This window comes from Panulirus ornatus, chromosome 9 (genome assembly GCF_036320965.1).
Source record: "Panulirus ornatus isolate Po-2019 chromosome 9, ASM3632096v1, whole genome shotgun sequence".
NCBI lineage: Eukaryota > Metazoa > Arthropoda > Malacostraca > Decapoda > Palinuridae > Panulirus > Panulirus ornatus.
Window position 1 is genome coordinate 30,575,700 of NC_092232.1, and position 14,899 is coordinate 30,590,598.

The 14,899-nt window shown below is 36.6% G+C and overlaps 1 protein-coding gene across 7 annotated transcripts in view; it reads left to right on the plus strand.

Moving 5' to 3' along the window:
* Positions 1-14,899, plus strand: part of LOC139750309 (coiled-coil domain-containing protein 39-like) — a 512,953-nt gene that overhangs the window by 376,670 nt on the left and 121,384 nt on the right. For 6 of the 7 annotated variants that reach the window (XM_071664954.1, XM_071664953.1, XM_071664952.1 and 3 more), the window contains 4 exons: positions 683-904; positions 3,200-3,391; positions 3,779-3,994; positions 11,566-11,781. In XM_071664954.1, coding sequence (XP_071521055.1) covers positions 683-904; positions 3,200-3,391; positions 3,779-3,994; positions 11,566-11,781 — 846 coding nt within the window. The remainder of the gene's footprint in view (positions 1-682; positions 905-3,199; positions 3,392-3,778; positions 3,995-11,565; positions 11,782-14,899) is intronic. The other variant, XM_071664957.1, reaches the window with a different exon arrangement.

Genomic DNA, 14,899 nt, shown 5'->3' on the forward strand with positions numbered 1-14,899 from the left:
TTTCACTCAAATTTCTCCAGAAATGTTTCATTTCATCCTTACCTCACACATTTTTCATGTTCACAGGTGCATATACACTACTCATGCATACTTCATAATTCCGGTCTTTTCTTTCATCCATTCCATACATGTTCTATAACACCCTCCTATACTCTGTGATAGCACAGTTACACACACTTCTTTCCTTAACCTAACCACATTAGGAAATTTGTTATGGATGTTAATTATATGTTGATTAACATCAGAACTCTGTTTAAGAGTGGGGGCTGTCTGGTCTGGAGCACCAGCATGAGCTTGTCTGATTCAGTAGTAGTCATGTTACTTTAGGCAATCATTCAAACTATAACACATTCATAGCACAGATTGACTGAAGGAAGGAGAGAGGGAGAGTATTGATGGTAAGGTTTCTTTAGATAAAGTTAAAAGAGTTTCAAATTCCAGGTTGACAAGGACTTTATCATGGGTACTGCTTCTTGTGGATCCTAAAGGTGTACACTATCTGTGACTGAGTCAGGACAAAACTTTTATGATTATAGATCAAAACTCATTCATAGATGTTATTTGTTTTATTGTGTTTATTTATGGGTAGATTTTAATTCTTGTCTTCCATGGCCTTTGTAAAAGAAATCAGTAAAGCATATTTCACTTGATAAATGACAACAAATATGATTAATTGTTACAGGAACTTAGTGTTGCTCTTGAGTGTATGAGTAGTGAAGTAGCAGCTGCTGAGGCAGAGTTATCTAGTGCTCAAGCAGAATCAGCAGCAGCACAGACAGTCTTAGATCAACTTGGAACAGCATTTCTTCAGGCAGCTGCTCAACGGGATCACCTCATATCCCAGTGGGAAGTTACTCTCACTCATGTCTACCAAAAGGCTAATGAACAAACTAATTGCATTGAGGTAAAGTATGTATTTACCTTTTGGATTGTTTTTATATTTCATCTGTATCTTATGATTCCCAATTCTTTCATCAAATCCCATGACATATGTATTTGTACAATATCAAGTTGCTCTGTTAAAGCCATTGATATGTTTTTGAATGAGCTAGGAAGCTCGTAAGTTGATGATAATTTACCTGACCCTTGGTTGAAGATAGCACAGGATCACATATACACCACCGTGTATTGACTGTCTAACTGGCTCAAAAGGGAAGCCAAAGAAGGGAATGGGTCTCTTGGGGCATTGGATGTAAAAGATGCAAGTAGAGAATTCAAAGAAGTCAGGAGAATGGAGAAATACAGACATGATACCAAGGGGAAGGCCGTTTAGGTTAATATTTGGAATGGAGTCAAAAGGCTGCTTAAACAGGCAAATAAGCTTGCAAGAAAAGAGGGATTCAGTGAAGTGATTGTCATGACTGATGGTCTTGGGGACCTGCAGAGATATTTTCAGTGGGAGAGCAAAACATCTATGCCAGGGGTTCAGCTATAACAGTGTAAGTCAACAGGCTAAGATAATGTTTTGAAAGAATGTTAAGAGTGCTTAAACACTAACAGAAATTTAGTTTGCAGAAAGACTGGTGAAAACAAACAGAAATTTAAAGTTTACATAAAGACTAATGAATTTATTTAGTTTAATTCTATTCAAGTGACAAAAAGCTTTTTTTCTTTCCAAAAATAAGATGCTAAAGTTGTGGATTAAACCTTTTATTGTACAGTCCTGGAAAAGTTTTCTTCTAAAACATCTTTTAGATCCAGTTATCACACTTATAGATTTTATTAGGCAAACAATGAATTACAAAAGAGAATGTTTACTTATTCATTCAAGCTCTGTTAAGCATTTGTTAGCAAAGAACATTTCATGGTGAATCAAAATATCATTACTCCTTTCACAGTCAAAAGCTGACTGTATGAGTTCCAGATGTCAAAAAAGTGGCTTTTTCCTTGGTTTTCTTAAGGAACATTCCAATGGGTGAATCATCTGTAATACATGAGTAAAAGAGGTCTTTGTCATCAGGGAGGCATCTTCATTAACCCTTTGGGTGCATATAAGTTTTGAAAGTTATTCTCTGGTAGTGCAATTTTGTTATTAAAAAAGATTTACTCTACTCTTTTCAGCTTTTCAATCATATGATCATATGAAAAGAGTGAAGTCTTCATGTCTGGTGGTATTTAGATTTCTTGGTATGTGCATAGCTCTCAATTATTAAACCAGTCTCGTAGATATTATGATGGTTTGGAGAGGGTGAAATCCTGTTGATGACATCCTAATTAGAGGGTAAAATAGTGTTTTAATCTTCATGGGAGCAAGTGCTTTCTTCGTTGCTGATAGTCTCTGCCTTTACTAGAAAAATGGAATTTCATGATTAAGAGCCTACTTTTTTAATCTTTCTCATTTTGCCAAGATTTGTCAGATTTTTAGATATGATCATTATAACTTATTGCACACACAAATAAATGCAAGTGATGAAGGGCCTAATTCCATGAATATTTTAATGCAGATTTCATTGATTTCTTTAATAGTTTTGGAGTAGCATTAAAAAAAAGCATTTTCATAATGAATGCTTGAGTGTGAGTGTACACTTATGTGTGACTAAGGGACAGTATCAGCAGCTGTAGTTTGCCATCATATTAGAAAGAAATTCATCCTGATCATGAGTGCAGATTGTGTGAATCAAGGTTAACAAATCTCTGGAAAAGCAATCCAGAGAAGAGAAATTCTTGCATGTCCATAGGATGGGAAGGTCCTATTAATTATTATACAATATATTTAGACTGAAAAGGATTTATCTCTGTAATATTTTAGAAAAATATGCTCAGGTTGAATTTTGTATCATGATGCAAATTCTAGTTAGTAGGGTTACTCTTTTATTTATGGATCATGATTGAATTCTTGCATTTTAGGTGATGATAGTATATGTGATTTACTCACATAAATGGAAAAGAGAAAGGTTGAAGATGTTCAGCAGTTTTTCCATACTTTTAAGGAGGGTTGAATTTGGCATTTAGAAGCAGATTTCTGTAATAGAGGGAAACTTGTACCCGTAATAACTATCATATCCACAGTCCTCATGGGATTTTGATTTTGTAAGTGGAGGACATTTTAGTTTCTGAGTGGAAGGCATTTAAGTAGAACTACAAATTTTGCTGGAATTGTTGCTGTGTCTAATTTTTTGAAAGTGAGCCCAAGTCTTGAAATTACAAATGTTACAGACTATCTTATATAACCTTACAGCTGTGAAGCATCTCATTACAGGACTCATTAGCAGTACAGCAGAAGATTGGACTTCTAAAGGGAGAGGTAGACCAGGAGAACCAGATCCTGAAGCAAGTGCAGAATTCATGCCAAGAGGTTGTGGAAAGCACTAGAATTGTAGAGGAAGAAGGGGCATGGGTTAAAGGACAATATCAAAGTGTATTTTCGACAAGAGAACAAATTGAGTCACAGGTATTGAATTATGAATTTTCTGTGTATATTTGTTTAAAGGCAAATTTAACAAAAATTGAGTGATTTGAGCACATTGAATTGCATAACGTAATTTAGCTTTATAAGGTAGATAAATGCCTTATGACTTTAAAGTGTTCTTTCCTGTTAATGTATTTAATATAGTAAAAACTTTCATGTAAAATGTTAACTTATTTGAAACAGTTTTATTCAGCTTGATGTAACGTTTTAGACATTTATATTTTAATCCAAGTGGTTTTAGTTTTATGTAACAGTCAGAAATAATAGACAGTGATCCTGGTTTATGCTGAGTTTAGAAGACTTAAATCACAACTTCCTTTAGATCTCATATTATTATTCAGTATACTGTACTGTGCCCCTCTTTGGCAGATATGGGCCCAACAAAATGCTCTCAGTCAAGTTAATAAAGAAATTGAGAACCTAAATCTTCACTTGTCTGAGCAGCGAGCACTTTTAGAGGAGAAAGAGGCATTCCTTGCTAGTATAGAGCAGAACTGCAAGAAGTCAGAGGAAAAACTAGCCATCAACACTGAACTTGTGATATCTGCTGAAGATTCATTACATTCTCTGGAAGCCATGGTAAAAGTAAGAAACGCTTTTTTTTAATAGAACTTCTCTGTTACTGAGTCATATCTAAAGACCTGTGAAATATGTGCTTTAAAGTATAAGAAAAGATACTACAGAGAGAAAGAGCTGTAACACTGTTGTAAGGAATCATCAGAAAGTTGCTGTGTAAATCAGTTGGAGATACCCCTCTATGGGAGAACCAGACAAATAGCCATTTGTAAGATATTTGTGTTGCTACTTCCGCAAGAGGTTATACCCTTCCATTGACAATGCTGTATTATTGGGAGTACAGTCTCATCAAAGAACTCATTATTCCAAAGGAGTTTGTATCCTCACCACTGAAAGAAGTACAGCTTTTAGAAAGGGCCTGGTTAACACCAGACCTCTTTCATATATTTTGGTCCTAGGGTAATCATGAATAGACAATAAAACATAATAGGTCTCTTGGGATGAGATATAAAATACATAAATAAGATAGTATATGTATTTTTAATATATTGTACATGTTGTGTATGTATATGAATATCATTTACACAGATATGTAGATATATAGATAGTAATTGCTTGGCAGCCACTGACCAGGAAGGTATATTACCTGTACTACCTACCTGGGTACGTAGTACAGAAAGGGTAGTGAGTGATGGGATGAAGAAGTAAGATTGTTAGTGAAAGAGAATTTTTGCAGGGAAGTAGGGCAAATGACTGGGAGATGTATTAAAGAAAATGGCAGGAGGTCAAGAGAAAGGTTCAAGAGGTGAAAAAAAGGGCAAATGAGAGTTGGGGTGAGAGAGTATCATTAAATTTTAGGGAGAATAAAAAGATGTTTTGGAAAGAGGTAAATAAAGTGCGCAAGATGAGAATAAATGGGAACATCGGTGAAGGGGGCTAATGGGGAGGTAATAACAAGTAGTGGTGAAGTGAGGAGATGGAGTGAGTATTTTGAAGGTTTGTTGAATGTGTTTGATGATAGAGTGGCAGATATGGGTGTTTTGGTCAAGGTGGTGTGTGAAGTGAGAGGGTCAGGGAGAATGGTTTGGTAAACAGAGAAGAGGTAGTGAAAGCTTTGTGGAAGATGAAAGGCAGCAAGGCTGGTATTGCAGTGGACTTTATTAGAAAAGGGGTTGACTGTGTTGTTGATTGGTTGGTAAGGATATTCAGTGTATGTATGGTTCATGGTGAAGTGCCTGAGGGTTGACGGAATGCATGCATAGTGCCTGTGTACAAAGGCAAAGGAGATAAAGGTGAGTGGTCAAATTGCAGAGGTATAAGTTTGTAAAGTATTGGTGGGTAAAGGCATATACAGAGCATCAGATTGGGGAAGAGCAGTGTGGTTTCAGAAGTGGTAGAGGATGTGTGGATCAGGTGTCTGCTTTGAAGAATATATGTGAGAAATACTTTGAAAAACAGATGGATTTGTTTGCGGCATTTATGGATCTGGAGAAGGCATATGGTAGGGTTGATAAGAGATGCTTTGTGGAAGGTATTAAGAGTATATGGTGTGGGAGATAAGTTGCTAGAAGCAGTGAAAAGTTTTTACCAAGGATGTAAGGCATTTGTACGAGTAGGAAGAGAGGAAAGTGATTGGTTCCCTCTGAATGTTGGTTTGTGGGAAGGGTGCATGATGTCTCCATGGTTGTTTAATTTGTTGATGGATTGGGTGGTTAGGGAGGTGAATGCAAGAGTTTTGGAGAGAGGGGCAAGTATGCTGTCTGTTCTGGATGAAAGGGTTTGGGAAGTGCGTCAGTTGTTGTTTGCTGATGATACAGTGGTGGTGGTTGATTCGGGTGAGAAACTGCAGAGGTTGGTGACTGAGTTTGGTAAAGGGTGTGAAAGAAGAAAGTTGAGAGTAAATATAAATAAGAACAAGTTTATTAGGTTTAGTAGGGTAGAGGGACAAGTTAATTGGGAGGTAAATTTGAATGGAGAAATACTGGAGGAAGTGACGTGGTTTAGATATCTGGGAATGGATTTAGCAGCGTATGGAACAGTGGAAGCGGAAGTAAGTCACAGAGTGAGGGAGGGTGTGAAGGTTCTGGGAGTGTTGAAGTGTGTGTGGAAGGCGAGAACGTTATCTTGGAGAGGAAAAATGGATATGTTTGAAGGAATAGTGGCTTCAACAATGTCATATGGTTGTGAGGCATGGGATATAGATAGGGTTGTGCGGAGGAGGATGGATGTATTAGAAATGAAATGTTTGAGGACTATATGTGGTGTGAGGTGGTTTGATTGAGTAAGTAATGAAAGGGTAAGAGAGATGTGTGGTAATAGAAAGAGTGTGGTTGAGAGAGCAGAAGAGGGTGCATTGAAATAGTTTGGTCTCATGGAGAGAAAGAGTGAGGAAAGATTGACAGAGGATATATGTTCCAGAGGTGGAGGGAACGAGAAGAAGTGGGAGACCTATTTGGATGTGGAAAGATGGAATGAAAAAGATTTGGGGCAATCGGGGCCTGATGTTACAGGAGGGTGAAAGGTATGCAAGGAAGAGAGTGAATTGGAATGATGTGGTATACCAGGGTCAACATGCTGTCAGTGGATTGAAACAGAACATGTAAAGCATCTGGGGTAAACCATGGAAAGTTTTGTGGGGCCTGGATGTGGAAATGTGAATGTGAACGAATGTGGCCCTTTTTGTCTTCTCCTAGCACTACCTCGTGGTGGTGGTGGGGAGTTGCTATTTCATGTGTGGCGGGGTGGCAATGGAAATGGATAAAGGCAGCAAGTATGAATATGTACATGTGTATATATGTATATATCTGTGTATGTATATGTATGTATATGTTGAAATGTATAGGTATTTATATGTGCGTGTAAGGGGGTTTATGTATATACATGTGTATGTAGGTGGGTTGGGCCATTCTTTCATTTGTTTCCTTGCTAAGTTAGTGATGGCTTTGTAGTGAGTCAGTATCTCAATAGTTGTCAAGTTCTGCTCCTCTGACCCAGGTAGCTGTCTTTTCATCCTGCCTCATGTATATGTGGACTGCTGGCATTATGTTCACAAATATATGATCTTTCCTTGTCACACATAACACACTCAACACTGAATTCACGGAGCTCATTATTCATAATTCTATTTTGTGGCAGTCCTGCCTTTTGACAAAATAGTAGGAGCATTAGATAGAAGTGGTAGGTAGTAACATTAAGAGGAGCATTAGGTAGGAACATTAGGTAGAAGTAGTAGTTAAGAACATAAGATGGGAGCATTAGGTAATAGTAGTTTGGAACATAAGATGGGAGCATTAGGCAGTAGTAGTTTGGCACATAAGATGGGAGTATTAGGTAGTAGTAGTTTGGAACATTAGGCTAGAACATTAGGTAGGTACATAAGGTAGAAGTAGTCAGCAGGAACATATAGGTAGGAGTCTCTGAGAACATTGCACTAGAGTTGCCATCTGCCAGTGGCCTGTTAAGGGTTTGGCACTGAAGATTGAGAAGTGGCATTGGAGTTTCAGGCAGATAAGATTTACACAAACAAAACATAATGTACTGTACATGATGAAGTCATTTCAGTTTCTTTAATTGTTGATGGGTGATGATAATTCATAGCCAGAGTTGCCAACTTAAAGTTTCAGATGGTGCTAGATTCACTCCTGAAAAGTACTAAAAAACCACTAAAATTCCTAAAATGACAACGATAAAATGCTCTTGTAATTATTTCTGCTCTTTGACATGCCATATTATTAATAACTGGTATGATTGACTGCCTTAGCACTTAAACACTCTGTTATTCCAGATTTGATAATTCCCAATCCACCATCTCTTCGTCCTCAGTGTCCTGAGGTTGTGGTGGCATTTGTGAGGTCCTGGTTGCAGTTGCAGTGACTCATATGATTTCAGCGACCCGATGTTTTTTAGTACTTCCTTAAGCAGTTTATAATCATAACAGCAGTTTCCATTTCCTCTGGTTTATCATTTAAGCTGGTATATCATTGAAGCTTTTGATACTCAATCTGTTTCAAAGCTTTGACTTCATAATGTTCATATGACTAAAGATACGCTATACATCAGCGCTGGGGTGAGACAATGTCAACACAGTCAAAGCCATCTCATAAAGGTCACTGAAGGGATTTTCTCCTGTTGCATCCCTGTACAAGTTTATTTCAACCCAGAGTGCTAGGGTGCCAGTGTTCTGTTTCCACAGTACATGAAGCTACCTCCACTGGAACTCAATGTGTGTGAGAATTTCTTCGTTATCAGTAAACATCTTTGCTAATTCCAGTATTCCAGGCTTTATGGACTGCAAACATTCACTTGCATTCAGTGATGACATTGACTCTAACACTTGGACATTGTCAGGCAAACGTTGATGAAGCTGTTTCATTAACTCCACTACAAACTGTATTCATCTTCCTCAAACATCCTTTTCGTCAGGAAACTTACATTGTGCCATCTCCTTTTCTAACTCGTATCCCAAATTTGGATGGAGGTCTAAGTAGTCTCTTTTGAATCTCCTTCCGTTAATTTTCTGCCTAGAATGAGGACCTTAGAACTTATGGAATCAGTAAGTTGAATGTAGCCACTAAGCAGTTTGGTTGGATCCTGTACCTCCACTTCAGATTTCTCATTTACATGCTGAACTTCTCCAAGAATATGCTTCAGGAGTATCAGGAAGGCATAATTTTTCTTGTCACAAATCATGTCATAAAGGATCTGAGCTGTGTAACACCTTTCACCACTTCTTGCCATTTCAAAGTGAGTCTTAAGTCCAACTCACTGCTGCAGTAATCTGGCATTTGCTGATTCATTTGATAGCCATTAAGTCTGACTTAGCTGTGTTAATTTCAGTGGAGCTTGACCATCAAAGAAAATATCTCCTTGTACCTTGCTTGGTGAATGGTAGTGGGAGAATCAATTATAGGTCTCTTTGATCATTGGTTCCTAGGGAGACACTCTGCTGCAGCATGAGACACAGCTAAGTGTAGAAAATGACACACACACACTTGATCAGGATCAAATGAGGAACTTCTAACTTGAGTTTAGCATACACTCCACTGTTAACATCTGTCATCACAGAAGCATTGTCGGTGCCAATTGCAACGAGGTTTTGTAATTCCAACCCATTATTTTTTAAGGACTTCTTGATGGCGTCACACATCCCATTAGCATTACAGTTAGTCAGCTCAGCAAGGTTCAAGAAAGTCACTACAATCTTTATACTTTTAAAATAGAATTGGATAGCAGTACCCAATAGTTTCATTCCTGTAATGATATTATTCTCATCAATTAAGAGGCTAAACTTCTGATTGTTTATATAATTTTTCAAGTCATTGTTAAAATGGAGAGCAATCGCATTGCACGAAACTGCACTACACTTAGACCTTTTTAACTTGAAATTCTTGCATCTTTTTCTGTCTGCAAATCGCTCTTTTTACAGCTCACTGAAATGATCAGCGCGTAATGAACAGTGTTCTGCAATGAATAATGATAAATTTTCTTCAGTCTCCCTTGTATAATCACTTTTTCTAATGAATTTGTTGTTTGTCTTTGAGTACCTAATGCCTCTTCAGCTTTCTTGTGTTTAGATGTTTTGCTGTTACTTTCAGTGTCACTAAGTTTGGCAGACAATGGACAATGGCATTATTTGCAAAGACATTTTCTATTCATATCCCACTACTTTCCTTAACCACTTTTCATATTTGGGATCTTTCAAGCACTGCTGTAAAATGTTGAGTATATTTCTTACCCTGTCGTGTTCATTAAATGTAATGGCCTGCACACTTACAACCAGCAATATTACTGTCCTTCATGGCCTACAGATAGTTCTGTCACCCCAGAGAGTCCAACTGAACCTGAACTGAATGAGGGACTTTAGGAAGGGGAGCCCATGGAATACACCCGAACTGAACCTGTTCCGAAATTTTTCCATGTTCATTTCACTGAAAATGAATTTTGTTCAATATTCATATTGTTTTCCTTGTTATTTTGATAGATTTTTATTAAACTTCCTGAATCACATTAATATATTTTGATTAGTATGAATTTCCTTGTATATTGAAATAACTCTAAGTTTGCACTGAGAACAAAAAAAGGTGCTGAAAAACATGCTAAGGTGCTAGATCTAGTGCCAAAATCACTAAGTTGGCATCTCTGTTCATAGCATGAAATATTTTCCAATTGTGCAGTTAGGTTGCTGTAGACATCTGTGGATAAGGGATGGAAGCATACATCAGCTGGGAATTCATATGAGGGTGGGGACCTTTAAAAGACATCTGTGGATAAGGGATGGAATCATACATCAGCTGGGAATTCATATGAGGGTGGGGACCATTAACCTTTAAACAGTGGCCAACTTCAGTTGACGTTCTGACTTTTCCTGCCCCTGTTTGAATTCCACTTGATGTGTAGCTTCATCTCTTGTCCATAAGTTCAGTAATAACTTAACAACAATGTAGCTTCATCTCTTGTCCATAAGTGTTAGTGATAATCTATTAACACAGCAGAAAAAAATAGTGGATCAGTCACTCATAATTCATCAAAAAGAGTGGAACTGCATCATTCTGGTGGGAAGCGATATTTATGAGCTCAATATTTTGGTCAGGTTAGTCATAAAAGAAACACTATCTCTTATTATTGTGGTTATATTTTTTATGAAAAGTTTTTTCTTTTATTCATGTTAATAATGTTTTGTGTTTGTAAATGTATAGATACATACAGATTTTGTGTAAAATATAGAGCCATGTATGATATGTATGTATAAGTATGTACATAATACATATTGGATATGTTGAATTCCTCATAGATAAAAACCATAAAGTGTCTAATATGTTTAGATGTATGGGGAATGAAATCACACTTAGATAAAAATCATAGTTATGGTATAATTATATAAAGGAAGGAGCATTCATGCTGCCAGCCAAGTCCCTCCTCTGTATTAAAGTATTAAATCACACTTAGATAAAAATCATAGTTATGGTATGATTATATAAAGGAAGGAGCATTCATGCTGCCAGCCAAGTCCCTCCCCCTGTCAACTCAACACACTACCACACCAGTATAGAGGAAAGTGTACTAACTTTGGGGGGTATTTTCTTCAATGACTACTGATATAAAAACATCCTGTATGTTAAAAGAATTTTTAAATTTTTTTGCATGCTGAGTCAGTATCATTTTAGATGATAGTGGCCATTTAAGGGTTAAACCTCATATGAAGCACAGACCAGTCATGAGCAATTTCTCATGAACCACAGAGCACTGTAAGGGTTAAGAACTGTCTGATGGGTTAAAGTTAAAACAAAGTAAGGTTTCAGTATGGTGAAATTAAAATGTGAAGAGAGTAGTGTAAATGAGGATGATGGATTTGTTGAAAGTTACAGGAATTTATTAACAAATACGCAAATGCATATAAAGAGTTCACTTTTATAAGGAGGCTAAATGATGAGATATTTATTGATAAAAAATGTTTTCATCTTTTGCTGCTGATTTATCAATTATTTTTAGTTGAAGTTAGGATGGGTAGCTGCATTTACATTAAGTTTCTGTTTCTTGTTTTAATTACAAAAATAGTGTAAGTAGATTGATTAGTTAGGATTTCATGAATTTCATGTAATATTCTTGAAATCTTTGATCTCATTTGCATCTTGTGTTGCCAGGAAACCGAGGGCATGGTGAGGGGTTTAACAAGACAGAAAGAAAGAGTGATGGAGGCTGAACTGCATCATAAAAAAGCATTAACCATGTGGCAGCAGCAGGAGGCCGTGGTCAAAGGAGAGATCATGGCCTTACTATCTTCAAAGGCTCGGAACTTATCATTTATAAAGGAACTAGATGGAAGAGCAATACAACAGAAAGAAGTTCTTTATGATCAGGTATTTTACTGTTATCTATTTGGAGTTCTTAACAATTGAGTATATGGTATCAGCTTGAGAACATGATTAATTTTATATTTGTTAAATCTCTAAGGGAACAGCTGTGTTTTACATTAGGCATACATTTTTTTTTTATTTGAGAAGTGAACACATGACCATGTTTATGTTAATTTCTTCAAAGTAGGAGGGTGCATTGCTTTTCCGTCATCAGTGTTTCTGTAAGTTTTGTTCCATCCACACATCATGATTTTGTGTACACTCCTCCTGACTTAGTGCTCGAACATCGACCAAACTGGTACTGCAGATTCTGCAATAGTAGACTATGCACCTATTTTTAGTTTTCTAGGTTGGGTCAAGGTCACATGGTCTTGTGCATTGAAATGCTACAAAATTTTTATTTACAGTCTTATAACTAGGTTACTAGAAATGGACCAAATATTGTAAAGGTACTGCATACAAAGCTTTACACATGATTAGAACTTGAGGCTAGGACCATTGATCATGCTCTCTTATATAGCAAAGTGCTACATAGTTATTATGTACACAGTGTTTGAAAATAGGGTAAATGGATTTGGACCAAACTTTTAATACACATATTTCTTAGAAAATGTTCATGTTACATTGCAAAAGGGTTTGGAGGTTGACATTAGGGGTTAAGACCTTGAGGGGACATTCATCAGGGGGGTACAATACATTATACATAAGGCTTCAGTGTTTTGAAAACCCTTTTTGTTTTTCTACTCATGATTTATCAGGCTTCCTGGTTTCCCATGTGTGTTCAAATCATTGACTAATAAGAAATGATAGCAGCAAGAAAATAAAAGATGTATTTCAGTCTGATGAATAGAGTTACCTAGTTCATCATTTCATATATCACACCTTTTGTTTGAAATACCTATGACTATGAATGGGCGGAACTGATCAGTCACTTTGATTTCTTGTACCTATTGCAATGTGAAGATTATTATGATGCCTGTTTTCTCATGCTTTGACATAATTCTTGCTTGCAGTTTCAGACATGTACAAAAAGGCTTTGATCACACGTGATCTGCAGGATCCACATTTTACATCCTTTTTGATATTAAATGATTAAGCCCATGTAACAATCATTAGATATGAAAGAATGAATGTGGCCAATTTTGTTTGGTCAACTAGTTGGTCGGGAAATTTTGATGTATAAGCTTTTTCAGATTTCCCATCCCAACAGCTCTTAAGGTAGTTGATTTTCAGATTTATCAAGGTAATGAAAAACTGTAAGATACTACTGAATTACTGATCAAGGTTAGGTGATGAGTCAGGATACTTGGTGAGATTTCCTTGGCTTCTCTAGTCCATGTGTAGCACTTTCTTATGCTTCTGGTGTGGTTACATTTAGCTCTTGTTATCTTGAGATATGCTGCATCATTCTAGATCATCACAGCTGCAGGCACAGAAGAATTCATGAGCATTGCAATTTTTTATGTTGATTACGACAGATACCCTAGCTGTTGCTTTCAATCTTGTTGTTTGTAGTAAACTTTTTAGTATACAGAAATGTTTGTCTTAACACTGCAGATTCTTTTTTGATGAAAACCAAACAGTTTATGAGAATGGAGTAGAGGAACTCTTGATTACATTTGGACTCAAATCATATGCCACTCTGACATGATTTTCTGAAGTTCCCTGTTAGTTGGCTGTTTGTTCACCTTGCCCATAGGGCTTATATGGGCAATGATACCTAGGCCTTGCCTCTGTTGAGAGTCAAGGTAATCACCAAGTAGGATAAATTTCCTGGTAATGTATTTAATTATAATTTTGTGACACCCCATCAAACCTGGATCTATGGTACCCAAGTTTTACTAATGCTATGCTTCAGATGTAAAGTTTTACACATATTTGTGTTTCTATATGCTATTTCCTTTACAAATTCTTTGCTTCTATAATGTCCACCCTTTTCTTTCTCTAAAACTTTGCATCACTTTGAGCACACTGTCGAATTAACCTACTTTTGTTTTTTAATCATTTTGATCCTTTTTAACACACTTTCCTCATCCCATATCAGTGATTCTGGGATTATAGCATTCTCTACTGTGTATGCACTCTTGATCATGTCATGTACGTTTCCTTGCATATTTTCTTTTTATCTTCATTAACTCTTTTGCTCGTAATCCTTCAGCCTGATGACCTGTTCTTTAACTGAGCCTACGCCTGATGATATTATGGACTGAGTTTTTTTTACTTCCTGCTGGTTTTTATTCTTGAATCCTGCTGTGATTATATTTATGATGAATCAGAAGTTCCCCTCATATTCATTTTCATTCAGATATGTCAGCCATAGAACAGCTCATATTCTTCAATAATTGCACCTCTCAGAATTATTCTAACTTAGTGTGTTTCCCCTTGATAACTGTATTATCTTTCTTTGTATATTTTTGCAGACTTCATTCTTGTACAGTCAAAACTCTTTGCACTGATATTCCCCATTTAACAAAGTGATTTGTCACTCACCCATATATGTAATAAATTTTTTTTTTTTCAAACTATTCTCCATTTCCCGCGTTAGCGAGGTAGCATTAAGAACAGAGGACTGGGCCTTTGAGGGAATATCCTCACCTGGCCCCCTTCTCTGTTCCTCTTTTTTTGAAAATTGAAAAAAATGAGAGGGTAGAATTTCCAGCCCCCCACTTCCTCCCCTTTTAGCCGCCTTCTACGACATGCAGGGACTACATGAGAAGTATTCTTTCTCCCATATCCCCAGGGATATGTAGTAAAATATATGTAATAAAAAAATCAGTAGATAAGGCCACACCTTTCTTTATTTACACTCTGCTGGCTATGCTTGATGGAATATTGAGTTTTCCTCTCATTATTGTTGAATTGTACTTTTAAGAACATTGCCAGAATGTGAGAAAATATGCAACATCAATTTTAAGATTCTAAAAATGTCATGTTTAGCTTGACTGAGGAAAGCAATATGGGTAGAGTTGACATCGATCCTACAAGTACACCTAAAAGAGTATAACCTACTGAACAGAATAATGGAGCTGTAGATAATAAAGATAAGAAAACAATGATAACCACTGTACAAAATTTGAAATATTGGTAGACTATGGAGTGATATTTATTCATGTTCAAGAGT